Source organism: Chionomys nivalis, chromosome 2, assembly GCF_950005125.1.
Source record: "Chionomys nivalis chromosome 2, mChiNiv1.1, whole genome shotgun sequence".
Taxonomy (NCBI): Eukaryota; Metazoa; Chordata; class Mammalia; order Rodentia; family Cricetidae; genus Chionomys; species Chionomys nivalis.
Genome location: NC_080087.1, coordinates 47876168 through 47903422, shown reverse-complemented (window position 1 = coordinate 47903422; position 27255 = coordinate 47876168). Strand labels below are relative to the sequence as shown.

Here is a 27255-nt window from a genome sequence, read left to right as displayed (position 1 = left end):
ATGCTACATCTGTATTCCCACTGTATTATACAGACTAGGCTTATTCACAATTTTATTCCCAAGTCATAGTCCTTTACCAAGATCATGTGGAGCTGATTCCCAATGGTATATCTGCACCACAGTCTCAAAAACCAACCAAACAAAAATATCTGTAAAAACACATAAGAAACTGAAGACACTAGCTGTGGTAGTTTGAGTGTAATTGGCCCTCATAATCACATACTGAGTGGCACTCTTAGGAGGTATGGCATTCTTGGAGAGGGTATGGCTTTGTTGGAGAAAGTGTGTCACTGTGGGAGCATGCTTTGAGGTTTGCTATGCTCAGGACACTGCCCAATATCTCAGTCGACTTCCAGTTGCCTGCAAGATGTAGGACTTTTAGCAACGACCCAAGCACCACATCTGCCTGAAAGTCGCCATGCTCCCTGTAATGATGATTAATAGACTGAACCTCTGAAATTGTAAGCAAGCCACCCTAACTGTTTTCTTTATGAGAGTTGCCTTGGTCATAGTGTCTTTTCAGAGCAATAGAAACTGAGACACATTTAACAATCCTTAATTTAAGAGAAAAAATTCTTGCTGGACAGTGGTGGTACAAGTCTTTAATCCCAGTACACAGGAGGCAGAGGCAGGTGGATCTCTGTAAGTTTGAGGCCAGCCTGGTCTACAGAATAAGTTCCAGGAGAGACAGAGCCATACAATGAAACCCTGCCTAGAAAAAACAAAAAAATAAACAAAATCCTATCATTCTTCACAAAACTAAGAAAAAAGGAAATGGTGTAAGAAAGCACTAAATATCCTGAATAGGAAAAACAATCCTAAATAGAAAGGGCAATGTCAAAGGCCCATGAGAGCTAATCTCAAGTCATACTACAGATCCACAGTAATAAAATTACCTTGACATTGGCACACAAGCATATGTACAAGATCAAATTAATAAATACAAGAATAAATACACACAGCTACGACCACCCAGCTTTTGACAAGGGTAACAAAAACATAGGTTGAAGAAAAGAGACTCTTCAACAAAATGGTGCTAAAAGACTTGGATTTTACTTACACCAAACTATACTGGGTATGTGCCTCTCGATTTAAATATAAATGAATTAAAATATGGATTCAAGACCTTAATGTCACACCTGAAACTCTGAAACTCAGAGATGGGGCTGGTGAAAGGCTCAACAGGAAAGGGTGCTTACTGCCATGCTTTAACCTGAGTTTGATTCTCCACACCACAAGATGAGAAAACCTGCTCCTACAACTTGTCCTCTGACCATACATACTCACAGGGGCACACATATACACACACTAGCAAATAAATGCTAAAAAATAAAAGCACCCAAAGATATAAGCACAGGCAAGAGCTTTTGAAAAGGATGCCAACAGCTCAGGAAACAATTGTAGAAACTGACAAAGAAAATATGAAACAGAATTTTTAGCAGCAAAGAGACAGTCTTCAGAATGGGAAAAAGTCTTTGGCAACTAGACATACAACAATGAATTTACACATAGAATTTAAAAGAAACTAAAAAAAATCAAAATAAAATAAAACAACAAAATTACAACAAATTCACCAATTAATAAATGAGCAAATGATCAGTTTTAAAAAGAAAAATACAATGACTAATAAATACTTGAATAAATGATCAAAACCTTAGTTGTGGGAAAATGCATACAATGAAATTCTATCTCACTCCAATCAGAATGGCTAACACTTTTTAAAAAGCCAGCAAGACTGGGAAAGAAGACCCATTAAGCACAGCGGTGGGAATGCAAACAGGTGCAGTCACAATGAAAACAGTTTGGAGGTTCTCCAAAAAAGTAAAAACAGTACTGACATATGATCTAGCACTACCACCCCAGCAGGAAGGAAGCTAAGCATACCAGAGACATTTTATGCCCATGGTTATGGCCGCACTACTTGTCATAGTCAAAATATGAGACTAAGCTAAATATCAATCAACAGATAAACAAGGAAATGCATGTATACAAGATGAAGTTTTGTTCAGCTCAAAAGAAAATGAAACTGTTATTTGTAGAAAAATGGATGAAACGAGAACATCATGCTAGAAAAAGTAAGCCATATGCAGAGTCTCCATTTAAACATACACATACGAATATGTGTAACAGAAACATCATTTCTCAGAACTTTAGCTACAGAGATTTATGTGGGAACAAAACTATATTTATAAAAAGTTACTCTTTGCAACATCATTTATAATATACCAAAATGGCAAACTTTAATTTTAATGAGTAAGAGATGGTTGAATAAATTATGAAATAGAAAATCACACAGCCACAAAACAAAAGTGGAGTGGTTTAGGTAAAATGATATAGAAGTAATTAGTATATTTTGTATAATTCTATATTATATAAATAATGGTACCAGGTATAAAATAATGTACATATTTTTAAGGATTTTGTAAACATAAAGAACTAAAATGCATTGTATCTGTCTATGGTACGCATCAACTGTGGAGCGATGCCCCAGGGACTGATGATAGCTTATTCCGTGTGCATGGGGGACAGGGTGTGAAGGGGACAAAGGAAGAAAGTAGTTGAACACCTTTTACAAACAAACATGAACTATGCAAATTCACTGTTATTTCAAAACTGGTGTAGGAGGTCCTTCTGTATTTGTGTTGCTTTCATGGTTATTAAAGAAACTGCCTTGGGCTAGTTGATAGGGCAGAACTCAGGTAGGCAGGGATGACAGAACAGAATTCTGGGAAGAAGGGCAGCATGGCAGACGCCATGGTTCTCCTGCCCAAGACGGACACTGGTTAGACTCATGCCAGTAAGCCACAGTCAAGTGGCGATATACATTAATGGAGATGGGTTAAACTAGTATGTGAGAGTTAGCCAACAAGAGGTTAGAAATAATGGGCCAGGCAGTAATTTAATTAATACAGTCTGTGTGGTTATTTCTGGGGTGTAAGCTAGCAGGGTGGCTGGGACCAAAAGCAGGCCCTCTCATACTACACAAAACATTGATTTAAGGTGCTCTGATGTTATAAATAAGTACATACGAAGAACAGATTTAATAATAACTACAAACTACCAAGAGTTCTCTAGTCTTACCTGCAAACTGCTCATGTAAGATTCTTCACAATTTACATAATGCCCCAGCATGGCATGTTGTGCCCGTAGTTCATTATCTCTTATCCTTTCATGTAAGTGGTTAATTTGTTGCTTCTGCCTGTAAAACATAAATTGAAGTTACATTATAAAGAATATACTTTCCTAGAAAATAATGCAGAGAAATCTTAGTATTCTACTACTTTTTAAAAGGTGTGTAAAAATTTTGTCTCATCTCAACCACTGGGGGAAATTAGTTAATTAAACATTTTTCCTATGTGAAAAAAAGAACCACAGGGCTAGGGATATAACTCAATATATGCTTTCCACCTAAACGTGAAGAGCAGAGTTCACATTCCAAGAACCATGTATATGTCAGGCAGGCATGGAAGCAGCTTGTAGCATTTAGGATGCAGAGACAGGATTCCCAGGGAAAGCTGGCTAGCTAGACTAGCTGGTGTGATGTTTGTGCTCTAACAAATAAAGCTTTCCTAAAGTTCAGAGGGCAGAGCTAGCCACTAATTAACCACAGAAGTCTGGAGGTCTGTACACGGACAGGAAGTGATATGGCTGAGCAGAGAGAGTAATATAATATGGGAAGAGACAAGAGCTTGGCCCTTTTTTGGATGATGTACGAGTTGGCTGTGGCTGTCTGATCTTTCAGCATTTACCCTGATATCTAGCTCTGGATTTTTATTATTAAGACCATTTAGAACTTGTGCAACAAGCTGAAATTGGGTAGTCCTTGGTTCAGTTAGCCATCCTGCCTCAATAAATAAAATGGAGAAGGGTCTAGGAAGACACCTAAGATCAACTTCAGCACCCCCAAAACACTACCTATACACATATACCTATACACACATGCATACATGCACACACATGAAAGTGCATACACAAACAAAAGAAGAAAAGGCAAGACTGGAATAAGTTACCCACAACAGAATGATAACATGTATAATATATGTGTGCAAACAAATGGAAAGCTATGTATCAATTTCTGAACTACAGGTTCAAAATTCCTCAATGGAAACCATTTTTCAGTGAAAATTTAATAAAGTACAGATACTGTTGCAAAAACTAACAAATAAACGTTGTTTCTTCTTAAAAATTTTCTCACCAACAAAATTTTCTACATATTCTAATTTTCCTGTACTAAATTCCAAGCTATGTTAAATTATTTTTTTTTTTGTTAACACAGTTGTGATAAATGCCAGAGACATGTATGGCCTGAGGTCTCACCTGTGGCTAGCATCTGAAGCAAAGAAAAGACTGCTGGGGTTCAAGTCTTTGATCCTGTGGAATCTAATCCTAGTTCACCGATGTTAGAATTGACCTATAGAACTGACCAGTTGCGATGGGAACAATATAAATAATCTATAATGGATTCTATAAGGCTAACATGAATATAAACAACTACAATAAAAGTAAACTTTGAAAACTGTATTTAGATGTTCAAATTTAACTGGTAACTTTGATGCAAAATAACCCCCACTCCTTCACTATAGTGTCTATCTCAAAGCCAGATACTTATCCTAAGTTACCATCAATACTGCTTTTCCTATTCATGTTTTCCTCTTTGGTGAGCATGGCATTTGTTCTCGTCCCAGAGTCCCTCCCCCAGGTCTTCTGAGTCCTATGTCTGGTTCTTTACCTTCCCTCCTCAAGCTTTCTTATCACATGTATTCCATTATTCTTGAATTGCTAGTTTTATAGGGGGAAGGATCTAATTTTACTCTTCTATATGGAAAAATACAATTTTACCATTTCTTTTGGGGGGAATAAACATTTATATAAACTTATTTTATAAAAAAATTTTAAAATGAAGTAAAAATCTAATCTCATAGAACTTATCATTTTAACCTTTTCAAGTGTACAATCCAGTGGCCCTAAGCATGTCCACACTGCTGTGCGGCCACCATTACCATCTGTCTTCAGGCCTTTTTACCTTGTAAGGCTGATATGTGAGACTGTTTTTTTTTTATTGATTCTTTGGGCATTTCACATATGCACCCCAATCCTGCTCATCTCCAGTTCCTCTCACTCTTGAAGTGCCCCCCAAAAGAAAGCTTAAGAAGATTAAAAATAAACAATAATTTAAAAGAAAGAAAAAATACTTCACTCCTCTATTTTTCCTGCCTCTACACTGCCTCTTCTTTCATCTTAGTGGCATCTCTCTTCTTGGTGGCTACATGGCATCTCCTTGACTACACCTACTTTCTTTCTGTACCTTTGTTTGGACTTCCTGTCTATCTTTAATCTGCTAAGCCACTGGCCAAAACAGCTTTATCCATCAACCAATAAAAGCAACACAGAAGGATATCTCATATCATCTCCCCTTTTCTAACTAGGATTTTAACTTTAACATACTAAAATTTCATCTTCCAATTTTGATGATCTTTCTTCTGCCTGGTCAAGTCCATTAATGTTGTTTTTTATTTGATTGAGTTTTTCATTTTAACACTTTTTTCAGAACTTTAAATTCCAAGTTCAATTTTTCATCCACACTGCTCACTTCCCTCCACTTTGATGACTTCTTCCTCTGTGTTGCTTACTTTCCAAGGATTCCATGTCCTCTGTTTATAATTGCTTTCTTAATCTTCATCATTCTCACCAGGAAACTTTTGAACTTCATCTGGCCTTTCACTCACTTCAATATTTTTGAGCCCAATATTTAAAGAATTATGATCCTTTGAAGAAGTCATGCTGCTTTGCCACCCAACTCCCACCCATGTTTCTGGTAGATTCTGTGTTGTCGGCGTTGTAATTTGTGTGTTGGTTTGGGTATCTCTTCTGAGAAGTTTGCTATTTTCAATTCTATTCATATTCTCTCTCTCCCTTCTCTCTCTCTCCTCTCTCTCCTCTCTCTCTCTCTCTCTCTCTCTCTCTCTCTCTCTCTCTCTCTCTCTCTCTCCCCTTCCTTTTTCTCCTCTCTTTTCCCACATGTAGCTCAGGCTGTCCTCCAACTCAATATGTAGCCACAGATATCCTTGAACTCATGCTTTTCCTATCCTCTTGCCTCTACCTTCTAAGTCAAAGGGATACAAGTGTTCTAATTATTCCCAGTTTTAGAAAGTCCAATGGTACTATGTATTCCAGGCAAGTACTCTACCAACTGAGCTGTTTCCAGTTCCCTTAAATTTTGATCATTTAGGAAATACTAGTATTCTTTTCCCTCTTTATGGTATTGGGTACTGAATCCAGGGACTTGGGCTCATGAGCCAAGCATTCTACTACTGGACTGAGCGGTAGCTCCAGCCCTCAGTAGACTACCTTTGAAGGCTGATTCCCTAGCTCAACTTCACAAGGAGAAGATAAACTACTTTTGGAAGTTGCTACCGCTTCTCCTCCCTCCTTGCTAAGAAACTGGGCGGCTTATGATGTTTCACTCCATTTTTCCCAGCTCTTTTTATATCGTTTTACTCCCTTTGTTTATAGTACTTTTGCACACGAAAATAAGCAACAATTAACACTGGCTACGAAAAAAATATCCTCCTTAAAGGATTTCTAAAGTATTTTAATATGAACACCCTTGACAATCTCAAAAGCATATATAAATGATGTACATCCATATATTTTAAAGATAACACAACAACCTTATGATTTATTGTTCAGAAGTTTCTATTAAATCTTATAAAAATCATTCTGGATAATTCTGGTACTAAAATATTACAACTTTTAAATGTTATAAAAGAAACCTTTCCATGATTATACTCTAAACTATATAAATTTAAAAATATATCCTTTTCATATTATGTGGTCTCAAATCTAATCTATAATAGACAAAAGAACTCATAACTTCAGTGTGGCTGTCCAAATCTGGCAGTATCCCAAGACAAATATGAAGATATCACCTTGCAGCTCTGACAGCTAGATGCAGCATGTGGAGAAAGGTAAAGACGATCTTCCAAACAATGAGTCTCACTAAAGCAAACATAGAGCATGTCAGAGACCACACACACCCCAGCCCTCTGTTCTGATAGCTCTTACATGCTGTGGGACTGCAGAGTGCAGATATGAGACATTAATTTGTAATTTCAAATTCTAAGTAGTGGATGCAATTGTAATTGCTTCCTTAATCTACATTTTTACAATCTAAAATAGTAATTAAAAAGCAGACTCACCTATCAATTACGATTTCCTTCTGCCTTAGAAGTCCTTCTTTTATTTTCAATACTGATTCCCACTTACTGAAATCCTGAAAGCCAGAAGGTGAGCAACTCTGACGGGATGATCCAGGCAAAACCTGAACAAAAAGTGTACAAGTTTAGTATGCTACCTAAAGGGAACACTTACGGACCATCCAGCATTTCCCAAATGGTTTCCATTAAAAAAAGAAAAAGAAAAACAGGTCTCTCTCCTCTCTCCCTTCCGCCTCCCCCAAAAAGGACTATCTAAATGGACATATACAGAGCAAGGCAGCAAGTCAGAGAGGGAGCCAGCAATCAGTTCCTCCGTGATTCTGCCTCCAGTTTCCAACCTTGAGTTCCTGTCCTGACGCCCAATGATGGACTGACTTAAGACGGCTTCCTTCATCAGGTATTATTTGGAAAAGACCTCTAGTAGCTAAAAGCAGTAAACTATCTAAACCTTTCCTGCCAACTTCTCAATCTCCCGAAGAGGACTACTTAAAGGAAGGTAAAGACAGACCAAATAGAGCTCATGAATTATGGGAGGAGGTAGCTAATAATTCATAAAAGGAAGGATGATAACCATGAGCAATGCCAGTACTTTCAGCTAGATCTTGGCAGCGTCAGGAATACTCAAAGAGAGCAGCTATGCTAGCACGTCTACAGAGTGCTTCAGAGACTGTAGGATGGAGACACACCTTCAAACTGTATTACTTTCCCTAGGGACAAAAAAACAGAGCATATCAAAAATGACGATTCCCCATTGTATATTCCTGCAGAACAGTCTAATGTGAAACATTCCTCTTACACTGCAATCATGCTTTATGAATCCATCAAAATATATTGCTAAATGCCCCTAGAGGATGCGTTGGTGCTAACGGTTACAGAACTAAGGAGTTTTTCACTGAATTTCACTGGAATTTCTGAGAGCAGGTGAACTATTAGATGACTTCCTGGTCTAGGATTACCTGGACAGTTACTCTGTGCTGTCTGGCATTTGGCATCTTCTTTTCCTGTTGAATGAGGGGAAACATTTTTACAGGGATGACTGGGCTTGTTCATGGACTACCTATGGACCAGGAAAGAGCAGTTTAAAGAACTGGCCAACCCAAAGGTCTGCTTCCAACCCTTTGCCCTTCTTCAGACAGTTACTTTAGAAAGTCCCTTACCATGACTACCAAAAGACCACGATTTTCAGAGAAACCAAGCCTTTTAATACCACTGACAAATCTTTTGCAATCATTGACACACAAGTGGGCACTTCAACCCATATCCTTGTGAAACCAAAGGAAAAATTGTGTAGCTTGAAGAACAAGATGGCTGTGGCCCAAATGGCTACTTCTCTTCCTTTCCTCCTTCATAAATAGGTCCCTGCCCTGCTGCAGCACTGATGTCTAGGCTCTGAGCACCACTGTAGTCTTCTCTGACACACAGTGCAATGGAGACTCTCTCACTTGTGGAGTGTTTTAATGCTAAATTAAACAGATATAGAAGCCAACAGTACAAACACTGGGCCTTAAAGATATTCAGTTATGAAGTAAAATGTAAAAAAACTGGCTTTTCCATAAAAAACACATTTACATATACTGTATATTAAAGAATTTCAAGCACTTTACAAAAGTATTTAAGTATTTAAATCTCATGAAGAATTGACAATAAAAGCTTCAAAATGTTTATTTGTCGCACTACGTATAAGATCTTATATTCATTATCTTATCTAAGTAGAAGTTTACTGAGAGCAGGTCAGTTACCACCTCAGAAAGCAGTACAATAACTGAGATGTCCTATGGCTCAGACAGACACTACTAGGAGGGTTAGCACAGGAAAGAGATAAAAACACAGTACTTGAGTATCCAGACTGTAAATTATCATGATCATATCATTCAATTTCATAATCACAAATATTTTTCCAAGATATAAACATTACTCACAAATAACTATTATGCAGACGATTTAGATGGCCATTTGTCTCCATTGTAGTTACAAAATAGAACAATAATATATTTAGACTTTAAGAAAATTTTCAGATATTTAGCATATAGCAACAATAATAAAAATCAATATGGCAATGCCAGAAAACTAGAAAGCAGTCCTTGAGAGGGTAATAAAAAGAGGCTTTAGTGGGCACGGTAGCTCAGCAGAGGCAAGGCAGGCGGATCTCTGTGAATTCAAGGACAGTCTTGTCTACAAAGTGAGTTCCAGGAAAACCAGGGCAGTGAGAGAGAAACCTTGTCCCAAAAAAACAACAAACAAACAAACAAGAAAAAGGCTTTAAAGGTGATATGAAATGGAAGGGGATACTAGGAAAGGTTTAGCCACTACTGCTGTTTGCCCAACAAATGGTAAAACCCTATTGCTGAAGCCACCATGTGCTTTGTTTGCAGGACATAGAAAATCAACCTGGAACTCAGTTGTAAGCTTCCTACCTGCTGACAAGCTTCCATAGCTAGAAGGTACTCAACTGGCTGCTGAAGGTAAACTGTCACCCATAGAATTCAGTTAAAGACCCTGTGTGCTACACTAACATCCAGTGAGGCAAAACGTACCCACTGGTACAACAGTGGCAAGTCTGTTGGGGGTAATCCGACCATTTTTAATTGAATCTAAGGTCTAATCCACAGGATGGAATTTATGTCTGGTACTATAAACCCAGTCACAAACTTATGTATACCTGTTACTGAAGCACTCGAGTTTTTCCTTGTGGTTGGTGACTTAGTTCCACCCACTTCAGTTCATTTGCCCTTTCCAGTGCCTAACCCCCTGTTGAGAACACCCCCACAATGCAGAAATAAGAAGCTATGTCCCAGCATACAAAGGATCCTTAAGGGTTCTATTCCATCTACGAATGGCATCCTTGTTTTGACTGGCTGCTTCCTACACAAATCAGCCCTCCAAACACTACGTAGCAGACTAGTCAACAGACAGAACTACAGCTAAAACCCAGGCAACCCAACAAAGAACACCTGCTCTTCACACACTGCCTCAGCCTATGTGCCCACTACTGGCTTGTAGCATACACTCTGAGAACTGTCTCAGGCTTTATATCCTCTGCCTCCTTTATGAGAAAAGCAGCTACGTAACAGATGACCGTCTCCTCACAGAGCCATAACACTACTCTTTACATAGCGCTGGCTGCATTTTCTCCCCACAGCTAAAACTATCCTTCGGGAAAAGCCTCTGTTGTGCTTTGTTTTACATGCTGTTGGCAACAAGAAAATAACAGAAGGAACAAGGGGTCTGCAAGAGAATGACATCTGACAACAATATTTGACTTTACACACTTTGAGCCATTGGCAGAATGGATTACTTAAAGCACCTGCTAAGTATTTTGATGAACATATGTAAATAAAGCTAAACATACAGTCTTATTATCATTTGTAATCCTTGATCTAAATCCCTCAGAAATAAAATGAACAAAAAAATAAAATGAGCAAAAGGGACAAAAAAAGTGCCTTTCCTTGTAATTAAGAAGATAACATTATACAAACAATAACCAAAATTAGCAGGATTCTTCCTTTCTAAATACTAACACAGATAAAAAAACAAACACACACACAAGAAACAATAACACAGCAAACATCCCACTTTAAAGAAAAGCATCCCCCCTCCCCCATACCCACTGCTTTGTTTCTGTTCAGAAAGAGGCAGTCCTCCCAGGGCTGTGGACAAAGCATGGCATATCTATCAACCTGAGGTAGGATTAAGCTCCTCCCTACATATTATGGCTTGGTAAGGCAACCTAGTATGAGGAATAGTAGGTTCCCAAAAGCCTGCCAAAGCATTAGGGACAGGCCTCACTCCCACTGCTAGGAGTCCCACAAGCAGACCAAGCTACACAAATGTCACATATACGTAGGGTCCTAGGCTGGTCCCATATGAGCTCCTTAGCTGTCAGTCCAGTGTTTGTGAGCTCCTGTTAGTTGTCTCTGGATTCCCTTAGGATGACCTTGACATCCCCCCACACACACACACACACAAAAAAAAAACCCTGCCCTTGGCTTTTACATTTCTCGTTCCCTCTCTTCCAAAGGATTCCTGGAGCTCAGTCCAGTGCTTGACTATGGATCTCTGTGTCTGCTTCCATCAGTTACTGGGTGAAGGTTTTGTGATGACAACTGGGGTAGTCACCTATCTGATTACAGGAGATGGCCACTTCAGGCTATGTATTCTCTACTGCTAGGAGTCTTAGCTGGGGTCATTCTTGTAGATCCCTAGGAGTTTCTCTTGCACAGGTTTCTACACCCCCATCAAGATATCTCTTTAATTACTTTCTCCCTCTGTCCCACCTTCAACCCCATCCCTCAAGTTCCCATTCCCATCCGTCCACAATTTATCTGGATCTCTTCCATTTCCCCTTTCCCAGGGAAATATATGCTTCCTCTTTAGACCATCCTTGTTACCTAGCCTCTCTGGTTACCTAGCATGGTTATCCTTTACTTTACAGCTAATATCCACTTATGGCAAGTACATACTATGTTTGTCTCTCTTGTTCTGGGCTACCTCATTCAGGATTTTTTCTAGTTCCATCCATTTGCCTTCAAATTTCCTGATGTCATTGTAATTTTTAACAGCTGAGTAATACACTTCATTGTGTAAAGCATCACGTTTTATTTATCCATTCTTCCACTAAGGGACATCTAAGTTGTTTACAAGTTCTGGATATTACAAATAAAGCTGCCATAAACATAGCTGAGCAAGTGTTCTCATGTTATGATTTAGTAGCCTTTGGTGAGTATATGCCCAAGAGGTCTTGAGGTAGATTGATTCCAGTGTTCTGAGAAACCACCACACTGATTTCCACAGTAGCTGCACAAGTTAGAACTCCCACCAGCAGTGGAGGAGTGTTCGCCTTACACTACATCCTCTCCAACGCAGGCTGTCACTGGCATTTTTGATCTTAGCCATTCTGACAGCTATAAGATGGAATCTCAGTCATTTTGATTTGCATTACCCGGAGAGCTAAGGATCATGAGCAATTCTTTAAGTATATCTCAGCCATTTGAGATTCTTCTGTTGAGAATTCTGTTTAAATTTCTACCCCATTTTTAATGGAATTATTTGGTATTTTGATGTCTAGTTTCTTGAGTTTATATATTTTGGAGATCGGTCTTCTGCCAGATGTGGGGTTAGGGAGGATCTCTTCCCATTCTATAAGCTATCGTTCTGTCTTATTGACACTGTCCTTTGCCTTATGGAAGCTTTTCAGTTTCAGGAGGTCCCACTTACTGTCAGTCTCAGTGTCTGTGCTACTGGGGTTACATGTAGGAAGTGGTCTCCTGTGCCAATGGATTCAAGGCTTCTTCCCACTTCTATCAGCTTCAGTGTAACTGGATATATGTTGAGGTCTTTGATCCACCTGAACTTGAGTTTTATGGATCTATTTGCATTTTTCTATATGCTGCCATCCAGTTATGCCAGCACCATTTGTTGAAGATGCTTTCCTTTTTCCATTGTATAACGTTGGCTACTTTGTCAAAAATGAGGTATTCATAGGTGTGTGGATTTATGTCAGGGTCCTAGATTCAATCCCATTGATCCACATGTGTTTCTATGCCCATACCAAACTGTTTTTATTACTATAGCTGTTGTAATAGGAGCGGTGGGGCTGTGTCCCACCGCTCAGCTCCCGGCCACCCAGCTAGCTTTACCCGAAATAATTACACGGAAACGGTATTCTTTTAAACACTGCTTGGCCCATTAGTTCTAGCCTCTTATTGGCTAATTTTCACATCTTTGATTAACCCATTTCTAATATTCTGTGTAGCACCACGAGCTAGCTTACCAGGAAAGATCTTAACCTGCGTCTGTCTGGAGTGAGAGAATCATGGCAACTCCTGACTCAGCTTCTTTCTCCCAGCATTCTCTTCTGTTTACTCCACCCACCTAAGGTTTGGCCTATCAAATGGGCTAAGGCAGTTTTCTTTTTTTTTTTTTTTGGTTTTTCGAGACAGGGTTTCTCTGTGGCTTTGGAGCCTGTCCTGGAACTAGCTCTTGTAGACCAGGCTGGTCTCGAACTCACAGAGATCCACCTGCCTCTGCCTCCCAAGTGCTGGGATTAAAGGCGTGCGCCACCACCGCCCGGCCTTTTTTTTTTTTTTTTTTTTTTTGGTTGGCAGTTTTCTTTATTAGTTAACCAATAAAAGCAACAGATAAAATACAAGAACCACCTCCATCATATAGCTCTATAGCAGAACTTGAAGTCAGGGATGGTGATACCTCCAGAAGTTCCTTCATTGTATAGGGTTATTTTAGCTATTCTGGGATTTTTGTTTTTCCACATTGAGTATTGTTCTTCTGAGGTCTGTGAAAAATTTTGTTGGAATTTTATTGGGATTGTATTGAGTCTGTAGATTACTTTTGGTAAAATTGTTATTTTTACTACGTTAAACCTACCAATTCAAGACCATGAGCAATCTTTCCATTTTCTGATCCCTTCCCCAATTTCTTTCTTCAAAGACTTAAAATTCTTGTGATATATATATATATATATATATATATATATATATATATATATCAATTGCTTAGTTAAAACTACCCCCAAGATATTTTATATTGTTTGTGGCAATTGTAAAGAGTGTTGTTTCTCTGATTTAATTCTCAGACAATTTATCATTTGTGTATAGGATGGCTACTGATTTTTTTTTTTTTTTAGTACCTACATTACTGAAGGTATTTCCCAGCTGTAGAAGATCCTTTGTAGAATTTTTGGTGTCACTTATGTATACTATCATATCTGCAAATAGTAAAAGTTTGACTTCTTCCTTTCCAATTTGTATCCCCTTGATCTCCTTTTGTTGTCTTATTGCTCTAGCTAGAACCTCAAGTACTATATTGAATAGATATAGAATGGACAGCCTTGTCTTGTTCCTGATTTTTGTGAAATTGCTTTGAGTTTCTTTCAACATAATTCACAATAGTTCAGGATCTGGTCTTCAAAAAGTTAAAGAAACTCCAAAAGAAACAACATGCAATAATTTTCCATTAAATTGGAAGAAAAATAAGCATGCATTGAAGAACGCTTTATCTTTTCAAAGTTCTAAAGCAAGGGTTAAAGAACCTGAGGGGAGTAGAATGCACTTAATTCCAGTTGTTTCTTCTTCACAGATCTATATTATGGCCTTAAAGAGATTTTGTTTTCATAATGTTTTTACTAAATTTTTGCATTATTTTACATACCACAGTTTTCCCTCCTTTCTCCTTCAGTTCCCTCCCTCTACCTCCTGTACCCCCCCCCCCCGCCATCCACTCATCCTCCATTCAGAAAGGGGAAGTCCTCCCATGGGAGTCAACAAAGCATGGCATATCAAGTTGAGGCAGGATCAAGCACCTTCCTCTACATCATGGCTGGGCGAGGTATCACAGCATGGGGAATAGGCTCCCAAAAGCCAGCTCATGCGCCAGGGACAGGTTCTGATTCCACTCCTAGGAGTCCCACAAACAACCATCATCCACATGCAGAGGACCTAGGTCAGTTTCATGCAGGATTCCTAGCTGTCAGTCCAGAGTCTGTGAGCTCTGACTAGTTCAGGTCAGCTGTCACTGTGGGTTCTCCCTTCATGATCTTGACCACCCGCCCCCCAGCTCATACAATCCCTCCTCCCTCTATTCAACTGGACTCCTGGAGTTCAGTCCAGTGCTTGGTTGTGGAACTCTGCATCTGCTTCCATCAGTTACCGAGGGAAGACTCTCTGATGACAATTAGCGTAGTCATCAAACTGATTACAGGAGAGGCCAGTTCAGGTACCCTCTTCACTATTGCTAGGAGTCTTAGCTGGGGTAATCCATACGGATTCCTGGGAGTTTCCTGGCATCAGGGTTCTCCCTAACCCCAAATGCCTCCTATCAAGATATCCCTTTCATTATCCTCCCCTTCCATCATGCCCCCAACCCGATTCCTCATTCCCATTCCATTATTCCTTCCCTTCTCACCCCCTGCCCCCAGTTTACCCAAGAGATCTATTTCCTCTTCCCGGAGAAACCTCCATATCTGTCTTTGGGTCTTCCTTGTTACCTAGCCTCTCTGGATCTGTGGATTGTAGCCTGGTTATGCTTTACAGCTAATATCTACTTATGAGTGAGTATGTACCATGTTTGTCTTTCTGGGCCTAGGTTATCACTCAGGATTTTTTTTTTATTTCCATCCTTTTGCCATTTAATATACATTCTTTTTTTACTGTTGAGTAGTAACCCATTATGTAAATGTATCACTTTTTCTTTATCCATTCTTCAGTTGAGGGGTATCTAGGTTTTTTACAGGTTCTGGATATTATAAATAATGCCGCTATGAATATAGTTGAGCAAATATCCTTGGGGTATGGTTTAGCATCCTTTGGGTATATGCCTAAGAATGATATAGCTGGGTCTTGAGGTAGATTGGGTCCCAATTTTCTGAGAAGCCATCATACTGATTTCCGAAGCGGCTGTACAAGTTTGTGATCCCACCAGCAGTGAAAGTGTTCCCCTTGCTCCACACCCTCTTCAGCAAAAGAGCTAGCATTAGCATTTAAACAATTTTTAAAGGTGTCTTTTGGCCATCTGAGATTCTTCTGTTAAGAATTCTCTGTTTAGATCTGTACCCCATTTTTAATTTGGATTATCTGTTATTTTGATGTCTAGTTTCTTGAGTTCTTTATATATTTTAGAGACCAGCCCTCAGTCAGATGTGGAGTTGGTAAGATCTTTTCCCATTCTGTAAATAAATCCCATTTCTGTTGATCTCAGTGTTTGTGCTACTAGTGTTCTATTCAGGAAGTTGTCTCCTGTGCCAGTTCATTCAAGACTACTTCCCATTTTCTCTTCTATCAGTGTATAACTGGATTTATGTCTTTTGTCCACTTGGACTTGAGTTTTGTGCAGGGCAACAGATATGATCTATTTGCTTTCTTTTACATGCTGATACCCAGTTATGCCGGCATCATTTGTTGAAGAGGCAAGCATGTAGAAGAAAATAAGTCCCAAACCAGAAATCACTGAAGTTTAAACCAGAAAAACAATAGCCAAAAATCAATATGGAGAAAAGTTTGTTATGGGGTAAAACTCAAAGGCATGAGGCCAAGAAAATAGAGAATCCTCTTTTCTCCACTGTATAATTTTGGTTTCTTTGTCAAAAAAAAATCAAATGTCCATAGGTGTGTGAAGTAATGTCAGGTTTAATTCAATTCCGTTGATCTGTCTATTTTGATGCCAACACCATGCTGTTTTTATTACTATAGCTCTGTACTAGAGCTCGAGATCAGGGACAATTATTCTTCCAGCAGTTCTTTTTTGTACAGGATTGTTTTAAAGAAAGAACATTTTACTTTGGCTCACAATTCAAAACCATAGTTCACTATAGCAAAAAACAAAACAAAACAAAAAAACGGCAGCAGGAACTTGAAGTATCTGAACCATTGCATTCAAAGTCAGGAAGCAGAGAGCAATGATGAATGCTGGTACTAAGCTGTCTCCTGTTAATTCAGTCCAGAATCCCATCCCATCAAATAGTTCCAATCACAGTTAAGATGGGTCTTTCAATCTCAGCCTAATGTAGATAATACCTTACAGGTCTGCCCAGAATGTTTTCTCCTAAGTAACTCTAGATCTTGCTGAGGTGGCAATTAAAATGAACGTACACAAAACTCGAGGCAAGCATGTAGAAGAAAATAAGTCCCAAACCAGAAATCACTGAAGTTTAAACCAGAAAAACAATAGCCAAAAATCAATATGGAGAAAAGTTTGTTATGGGGTAAAACTCAAAGGCATGAGGCCAAGAAAATAGAGAATCCTCTGTTAGGGCAACACTTAGGGCTGCCAGTGTGCACTATGGATGCTGGAGTGGATGGTCCTGGCTGTCCTTTTCTGCTATAATTTCAGTTCTAGACTTCACCTTCAAATAACATGAGATCAAAGTCCAAGTGAAGTAAATAACTACCCATTAAAATGCAAGAACAGACTTTACTAACAACCCAAAGTTAAGCTGGCCTTTCAGAGCTGCCAATAATCTAGGAGAGCCAGGATGTTTTCTATTAGAGGATAGTTCAGTTTCTCCAATTGAAAACACCCCCTCCTCTATATCCTATCAATAATATATTTCCCTCAAGAAGTTGGAAAACAATAAGAATTTTTTTTTTTTTTTTGGTTTTTCGAGACAGGGTTTCTCTGTAGTTTTTGGAGCCTGTCCTGGAACTAGCTCTTGTAGACCAGGCTGGTCTCGAACTCCCAGAGATCCGCCTGCCTCTGCCTCCCGAGTGCTGGGATTAAAGGCGTGCGCCACCACCGCCCAGCTAACAATAAGAATTTATGTTAAATAAAATTATAACTAGTCATGATACCTGATAGCAAAGTATAGTTTTACAAACTTAGTTACTGTTAGGTAGAAAATTATTTATCGAAATTTACATATTGATAAAATAGAGAAAACTGCTGTTCTGCTGTTTCTCTGAGAATTTCAATAGTATAGTTTGCTTCTGTTAATTATAGACAATTTAAGTAATCAAGAGTATAAGAAACTTATAAATATGTAAAGTGTTTCTCATAAGTAATAAAATTTAACTGAAGAGGAACATGAAATATAAAGGTAATCATAAGGGCTTGTAACTGTGTCAGCTAGCATGAGAAAGTGATGCTTCTGAATTTAAAAAAGAGAATCAAAGGGTTTTTTTAAACAAGCAAATATTATTATGAACACATTGTATAGCTGTCAAATTTAGGGAAAGAAAATAATTCATTTAGATGATTTACACAAAAATGCAAAAAAAAAATCCATTATTCTTTGCTAACTAGTTCAACAGACAAAGAAAAATCTTAAGTTCTCTGTATATAGGCCCTAACTAGACTCAAATATGTTAGTCTATACATTTATAGACTCAGGAGAAACACACACACACACACCTCCTCATTGGAAATGGCAAATTCCACTCTCCTAATTGAGTAAGAATAGCTTATATCTACAACAATAGCAAGCATGCTACTGAGATGAAACCCAGATGCTAGGAAAAGTTGCCAAAATATGTCACTTAGTGGCCAAACATGATCTACTAAAAGTTTCCTCTAGTGCATCTGAAAATAGCTGGTGCTCTCTGGCTGGACAAACAGTGACCCTAGATACTGCAGTGCCGCTGCACTAGCTACAGGACCACCTCTGCAGTTCTTCAGGGTGTTATCGCTCTCCTTCATGGACCTTTCTCCCAGAGCTCAGGCATCACTTACGTCAAATAGCACGGCAAATCTCCCTGTTTCCAAGAATAGTCATTCTGAAGTAGGACTTTATAAAAGCATTTGGTAAAAGAATGATACCTCAGCCAAAAGAATCTCAGAAAGCTCAACAAATAAAATGAAAATTAGCTACAAACAGCATAGAATTTAACAGATTTTTATTTACTGAAAGAAAAAATATTAAAAAAGAACTATGAATTTGGTAGAAACTATGCCTGTGTTATCTGTGCAATACATTGCCACATCTTTCAACAAAACCAAGGCAAAAACACATTTTCAATAGTGTCATTGGTCATCTTTTCCAATCAAGTGACCCCCAAGCCCTCAAATCTCTGAATTACATAAGGAACTATGTTTGTACTATGGAACTGTTCTTTTAAGACTTTCTTTTTTGAATGGTAGTAAGATAAATGATCTAGTTGGTTCTCTGGGGTCTCGTAGTCCAGACTGGCCTGGAACTTACTATATATAGCCAAGGATGACCTCCAATTCCTGATCTTCCTGCCATTACCTCGCAAGTGCCAAAATTAGTGGTGTACAAAACCACAGTTGACTCAGGAACTGTTATTTCTTCTATTTACTTTTACTAACACTATAATGCTCTCCTGTCATGCAAATACACTTTACTGAAATAAAAATTCAAATGTATTGAATTATATAAAGAATAAAAGAAAACAATAAAGATAATATGTACATATACACACTTTTACCTTAAAAGTATGTGTACATGAAAATAAAACCTTAGAAGCTTTTATACCTATCACTCTATAAAACTAAATTACCATTAACTTTCATTTAAAGGAAGAAACATTGTTTCCTCTTAAAATTCAGTCTAGGCTACATCTGTGTTAGCTTATATATTTTATTTTTAAAATGCCAACCAAGAAAAGAGTGATACATGAAATGTGGTATCACTACAGTTATAAAATGATTGTATGGTGTGTCAACAGGTGAGGCGTAAGTGCTAAGGAGATGGTTCAGTGAGCAAAACACCTGCCGTGCATCATGGGCTCTAACTTCAGATCTTTAGCATCTACACTAAAAGCCAGGCACAGATGATGGAGAGATGGATTAACAACACTTGTTGCTGTTCCTAAGGACACAGCTCAGATCCCAGCAACCAGGTCTGGCTTGGAGATCTGTAACTCCAACTCCATGGGGATCCAACACCTTCTGTGGTCTCCTTAGGCACCTGTGCTCATGTGCTTATGTGCACATATCCACACACAGAGGCATCCACATAATTACATAGAAAATACATTTTTTAATGACAGACATAGTGGTGCATGCCTACAATCCTAAAACTAGGGAGATGGAGACAGGAGGCTCCCTAGAGCTTGCTGGCAGGTCAGTTTGCCTGAATCTCTGAGCTCCAGATTCAGTAAAAGACACTGTCTAAAAAATTAAAGGAAGTGATTGAGAGAGGAACTTCATGTCAGGTCCTGGCCTCCACATGCACAGCCACACATATGCACTTGCACACACATAATGCATACACAAAACTCAAATTGAAAAATCACTTCCCTTAAAAAACTAATAAAGATTTACACTTCAAATAAAGTTAACCATGAATCCCCCTGAAACCTTTATTGTTCTTGCATTCAACATTTATTAACAGAGGAATTCAATTAATTTATTTTTATTAGTAAATTAGACATCTACTACTTAGTCAAATTGGACAAAATCATTAAAAGTATATTTATAATTCACAATAAAGTTAACTATAAGTGGAAATAGGTGCAAGATGTGGCTCCACACACCTGTGAATCTAGCACTTGAGAGACCGAGGCAGGAGGGTCTAGGGCAGTGCAGTGACCTTCCACCACACAGCGAGTTTGAGGCTGGCCTAGGATACAAGACATACCAATGCTACCCCCTCACTCAAAAGGGTGAGAGTATAGAAGTTACTGAAATAAGGCATTTAATATAATATGGGCCTATTTTACATGGTGTTTAACATTATGAGTACCAATGTACCAGACAATACAGACAGCTTCTACTAAATCTGAGCTGTAACAGAAATAGCAACATATTTTCTATTAAAACTCAGATTGCCAGTGTGTTTTCCCCATATTTTACTATTAAGAGATGAAAGAAAAACTAAAATAATGAAAGTATTCTAGGACAAAAACAATGCCATCCAACAATGAAAAACACAGGAATCAACACCTAGACCAATAATCAACCCAAATCTAGATGCCTAAATGCCAGTTTAAGAACACAATCAGTGATTATGGGAGAGGGTAGAAAGGGAAGGGAGAGGAAGGGAAGGGAGTGTAGAAAAATATATAGCTCAATAAAAACAATTTTTAAAAGCCAAAAAAAAAAAAAAAAAGAACACAATCAGTAACAGAAACCAGCTATCCCAGGACAGCAAGACCTGAACATTGCAATGTAGGTGAGGCACTTAAAAATAACTGTATGAAGATGACAGAGTTCAGCCGGGCAGTGGTGGCGCACGCCTTTAATCCCAGCACTTGGGAGGCAGAGGCAGGCAGATCTCTGTGAGTTCGAGACCAGCCTGGTCTACAAGAGCTAGTTCCAGGACAGGAACCAAAACCACAGAGAAACCCTGTCTCGAAAAACCAAAAAAAAAAAAAAAACAAAAAACAAAAAGAAAACAAAACAAAAGAAGAAGATGATAGAGTTCCTTAAAGAGGAAATAAAAAATAACTTAAGAAATGGAAGAAAAGACAACCAAAGAAAATTGGAGTAAATCAATAAATCTCTTAAAGAATGTCAAGAAAACGGGGGGTGGGGGGGGGACGGGTAAACTGTTCAAGGCCTGAAAATGGAAATAGAAGCAAAAAAAAAAAAAGGAAGAAAGAAAACAGAAACTGAGGGAACTCTGGAGATGGAAATCCTGGGTAAGTGAACAAGTACTATAGATAAAAGCATCACCAGCAGAATACAAGAGATGGAAAACAGAATATCAGGTGTTGAAGACACTATAGAGGAAATAGATTTATCAATCACAGAAAATGTTAAATCTATAAAATTCCTAACATAAAGAATCCAGGACATCTGGGACACTATGAAAAGATCAAACCTAAGAATAATACAAATAGAAAAAGAGAAGAATCACAGCTCCTTAAAGGTACAGAAAATATACTCAACAAAACCATAGGAGAAAAATTTCCCAAACTAGAGAAAACTATATCCATAAAGGTATAAGAAGCTTACAGAACAGCAATACACTGGGCCAGAAAACAACAACAACCTCACAACAAAATAATCAAAATACTAAACATACAGAATAAACAAAGAATATTAAGAGTTGCAAAGGAAAAAGGTCAAGTAACATATAGAAGTAGACCTCTCAGAATTACACCTGATTTTGCAATAGAGAATCTAAAAAGCCAGAAGGGCCTAGACAGACTTATTGCAGATTCTAAAAGATCATGGACACCAGCCCAGACTACTATACCCAGCAAAACTTTCAATCACCATGAATAAAGAAAACAAGATATTTCATGACAAAATTAAATCACTCAATATCCATCCATATCCAGACCTACAAACGATACTAGAAGGAAAACTCCAACCCCCCAAAAAAATCACAGGCAAAATCCAAAGAAGAGAAACAGATACAGACTCACAGACACACACACACACACACACACAATACCAACACCACCAGCACCACCACCAACAACAAAATAGCAGGAATTAATAATCACAAGTCATTAATATCTCTGAATATCAATGAACTCAATTCACCAATTAAAAAGCACAACTAACAGAATGGATAGAAAACAGGATTCATTCTTCTACTGTATACAAGAAATATACCTCAATCTCAATCACCTCAGAGTAAAGGGTTGGGAAAAGATTTTCCAATCAATAGAATCTAAGAAGCAAGCTGGTATATCTATCCTAATATCTAACAAAACAGACTTCAAACCAAAATTAAAAGAGAGACTGAGAAGGATATTTCAAAGAAAAAATCCACCACGATGACTGGTGTCGCAATTGCTTTTATTGGTTAATGAATAAAGAAGCTGCTTTCAACCAATGGCTTAACATAATATAGCCAGGCAGGAAGAGATATATACAGAGAGAGTAGGCAGAGTCAAGGGAGATGCCATGTAGCCGCCAGAGCAGACAGACACTGGAACTTTGCCCGGTAAACCACAGCCACGTGGCGATACACAGATTAACAGAAATGGGTTAACCAAAGATATAAGAGCTAGCTAATAAGAAACTAGAGCTTATAGGCCAAAAAGTCATTTAAATAATATAGTTTCTGTGTCTCAATTCTACTTAGTACTAGTGAAAGCATGGTTATTAGGGGAGAATCTACAACCACCAATTTACTAAACCCAATTTATTATTCCAAACAACAATAAACATTTGTCCTTACAGATAAGTTTACTTCATCAATGATTCTTCTCTTTGCAACAGATGGTAACTACTACAGAAAACCACAAATGCAGAGTTGTGGAACCTGTCCTAACAGACACATCTACAAAACACTCCCGCATCTGAGGCTCAGGGAACACTGCAGAATAGAGGGCAAAAAGGTGTGAAAACACAGGATCAGGAAGTTTGCTGTGAGTCTGTGTCTCCTGGTAACACAGAAACTATAGTTATGATGTCTCACTAACATCACTGCTCAAACATAATCTGAACTAGGATGAAATCAACAAGCATGCCAAACTGGCCAGGGAAAAGCCCATAAGGCCTCAACCCTAAACAAAGAACTCTGGGCAACTGAGGAAAATAAAACCAAAAAACCAAAATTCAGAGTAAGCATTTTTCTGAGTGAGGAGGTTGGGGAAACAAAGAAAGATGGAAAGGCCACATATAAGTTACTGTTAACACGAGTGCTTTGGGGTTTTGTGGGAGAACACCAATCTGTTCACTTGTAAGCTTTTGAGACAGTTTCCCTTTGAAGGCCAAGTTGGCCTCAAACTCAAGATTCTCCTCCCTGAGCCTTTTAAGTGCTGGAATTACAGACAGGCAAAAGCCATGCTTTTGTTCTAGGGTATTTCACAGGCATGCCTTTTAAAATTCACAAAAGTAAAATTTACATTCAAATAAAGCTAAATTAAAAAACTAAATAAAATGTGTATGTGCAAGTCAATGTTGAGAGTTTATAAAGTACCAAGAAATGTTGCAAATCCTTTGAAGAAACAAGATAAAATCTTAATTTAAAAATAAAATACAAATCAGGAAGCACAGACTTACTTAGTATGGTCTTTTTTCACATTTACCCTCCAGACACACTTTCCTTTCAAAATAATGACAAAATATATTTTCTTGATTACTCTACTATCCTATGTATGTTAATCATTTATATACTTTCTCCCTGAAAGAGCATTAAAGAGGATTTAAGAATTGCTCCTAATGGTTCTACAGGGTAATTCAAAATCAACTGATAATCTTTTCCAATGCTTACTATATTACTGTGTTCAACTCTTCATTATGTATTTAAGACTCAGCACAGTCTACAATCCACAGAAAACTGACCTATAAAGAATAATTGGCAGCTGGGTACAGCTCCATACACCTGCAATACCAGAACTTGGGAGGCTGAGGGAAGAGAATTTTGAGTTTGAAGCTAGCCTGGGATATATAAAAAGGCCTTATCCCCAAAATAAGTAAAGAAAAAAAGAATAAACAGCAAATAAAATGAGTTACTAAATAGGCTCTCAAAGAGCTTGCAATCTGTCTAGCAGATTAACATAGAGCAGATAGAAATGAACAGGGGAATGTAAAATGGCTTAGCAAAGGGCAGGGAAAGCTTCGCAGAAAGATAACTAAGGAAGCACTCTGACGGGACATGCTTGTGAAAAGTACCCTGGCTTAGAATAGAACAGTAACCTGTCCACAGGGTCACAGGAAGCTGCCCAGAGTCAGAGCACAAGACAGAGGAATGTGATAATAGACAAGTCAAAGCAGATAAGGCTTCAAAGACCAAGCTGAAATATTTGTTTTTAGCCTGCTGAAAAACTCAAAAGGGCTGCCCCAAGCACAGAAACTTTGTATCACAGGAATTCTGTATTTCATGTTCCAGGGACCTTTCTTTCTGATAAAGTGCTGAATCCTAATGCTCTGTTCTCAGTGTGTTTTTATATGGATAAAATAAACTATGTACAATTCTAAATATCTCTGTAGATAGTCCACACCTCAGCAGTACAACATTACATATTGTTGGTGGAGCATGACTTTTGATAGGGTTTGGAGCACACTGCCCCAAAACATGGCACCTTGACACAGGAGAAAAAGCACCCACAGAAAAGCCACTTTCACCTTCCTCTTGCCTCAACCCTGAAGCAAATCGTGCAGTCTCAGAAAATCACCCTGAGTCTTCCCATCCTTACCTCACTAAAAGAGATCATATGCTCCTCACTGGAGAGGTGGTCCTCCTATGCCCAAAGGAAAGGGACCACTATTACACTCGCTCAGATGCCATGGAATATTACATTTATCACTACTTTAATATTACTATAAATAATCTGCCTAGAGAAATTACATAGTGTGCCTGGCATGACAGTGCATACCTGCAGGATCAAGAGGCCCAGAGAAGGATCTAAACAGTCAAGTCTTGCTAAATTCTCCTTACTTTATTACTAGATCACACCAGTTATCTTCCCATTCACTGCCTACTTTTCCATTGAACCTAACATAAAAAAGCAAGCTTACTTGTTTCTTTGGGCTATTTTCCTATAACGATTCCATGACATGCAATACTTTTAAAAGTATGTGCTTTGCTCTTGTTACCCTACCTTTTGTGTTAACAGCCTCATTCATGAACCTAGTGATGAGGGAGGTAAAGAAGCCTGTTTGTTCTCTTCCAAAGAAAGTTATATTTCCAAAGAACAGTTCAGAAAGTGGAAAGGGGGTAACTTTACAGGGAAGAGACTTCTGCTAGGTGATCAAGGTTAACAACAGTGATCACTGTGTCAGCTTAAAGGGCCCTTGATAAAGAATATAATGAAATGGATCTTGCCCCTTTGAGCTTAGTACCAGAAAGGTATTAACCAACCTAAGCATGAGAGAAACACCAGATAATCAAGATTCAGGGAGATGCTATAAAATATCCATTATTCTTTAGAACTACTAGGATCATTTAAAAAGCAAATTTGAGGAAATTGTTAAAACCAAGTGAGCAGAAAAGAGATGTGATTACTAAATGTAGTTTTAAAGAGAGAGACATTGAGAAAAATTAAGTAACAACATTACTAAAAATACATGGAAGCATCTGCACAATTGTTGAGATAATCACAGATACTAATGGAGAATGCTAATGTGGAAAACTGGATGTAAAGTGTATAGAAACACTGTACTATGTCATAACTCTAGAAACTGAAAACTGTTCATTTAAAAGCTTTAATCCCAGCACTTGGGAGGCAGAGGCAGGCGGATCTCTGTGAGTTCGAGACCAGCCTGGTCTACAAGAGCTAGTTCCAGGACAGGCTCCAAAACCACAGAGAAACCCTGTCTCGAAAAACCAAAAAAAAAAAAAAAAAAAAAAAAAAAAGGTAGAACACATGGGAATGGGATTAGAAAAGTTACAATCAAATTATTGTTTGTTAAAGACAATTTTGTGACACAGTAATATAGGTTCTTTGTCAGTGCATTACATTTCTTAATTATTTTTTGACTTTTTTTTCCCATGGCCCAGGCTAGCCTCCAGCACTACATAGTTGATGATGACCTTGAAACTCCCTACCCCCCTGCTTCTACCTCCCAAGCTCCAGGATGCAGGTACATATGTACCTCCAAGCCTGGTACATTAAGTAATATCTATAGGCATGTCTAATTATGGCAATTTCAAAACAGTGATAAATACAATATTTCAAAATAATCTCAAATTACCATAATAGGTTTCCCTTCCTACCTTTAGGGCTTAGTTCCAGATCCTAATTTGAATACCAAAATCTGCAAATGCTCAGGTGCTTATAAAACAGCACATATTAACACACACATTCCCATGTATACTGTAAATCATCTCTAAGTGGCTTATGTTAAATGTAGTAGGAATTGTATGTAAGTACTTATCAAACTATTATTTATGGAATAATGAAAGAGCGAGTCTGTGTACACTCAAAATGCAAGTTTGAATTACTTTCAATTTGCTATTGGCTGGATCCATGGATATAGAATCCACAGACTCTGAAACTCAACGTTAAAGAAAGTATCTAACATTTCTACAGCAAGAGCCAAACGCACTGCCAGCATTTCAGTAGTTTTGTGGTCTGCAGTCCAAAATAAACAAACAGGGCTTTCCTCTCTTTGCTCTTCCCACTCTCAAGAGTTTTGTTCTTTACATTTTCTTAATGTCTGCCTTCTGAAAAAAATGAATAAACAAGAAATTTCATTTAGAGTTTGTAAAAACAACAACTGTTTTCTATAACATGTTCAAGGACTTGAGCTCTTCATGGCCATATATTACCATTCTCTGAAGGCAAAAAGAACCTGAATACTAACATGAAACGGATACTTGTCACAGAATCACTGATAATCACTGTGTGCACTTCTTGTTGCTAAACCCTTAGCCACAATACCATTCCACACATTTCTGAAAGTCCTGTGCCCAAAACTGGCTTCCAATGATACTGGGATTCCAAAGGAAGACTCACAAACACTTCCAAGAGTTTTTCCGGACTCAGGTCCAGAATTTTTGAGCAACACTCAATAACTGACCAATGTTTCTACTAAACAACCTGCTTACAGAACTTGTTAAAACGCAAATAATTCCTAAAATTCCAAAGGATTTATCATGAGCTGCACAGCTAACTCCCCAAAAGGGCAACCCTGAATGGTGCTCACTCTCATACACATCGACAGTAGAACCTGGATTCCAGTTTTCAATTGTCAGAACCCATAGTACCCTCCTAAGGTTTGTGTC

General features: G+C 38.2%; 1 protein-coding gene across 2 annotated transcripts in view; it reads right to left on the bottom strand.

The window, feature by feature from the left end:
- The window catches only part of Cep85l (centrosomal protein 85 like), a 123019-nt gene that overhangs the window by 41727 nt on the left and 54037 nt on the right, over positions 1-27255 (bottom strand). For both annotated transcript variants that reach the window (XM_057761713.1, XM_057761714.1), the window contains 2 exons: positions 7200-7321; positions 3082-3199 (listed from right to left, as the gene is read on the bottom strand). In XM_057761713.1, coding sequence (XP_057617696.1) covers positions 3082-3199; positions 7200-7321 — 240 coding nt within the window. The remainder of the gene's footprint in view (positions 1-3081; positions 3200-7199; positions 7322-27255) is intronic.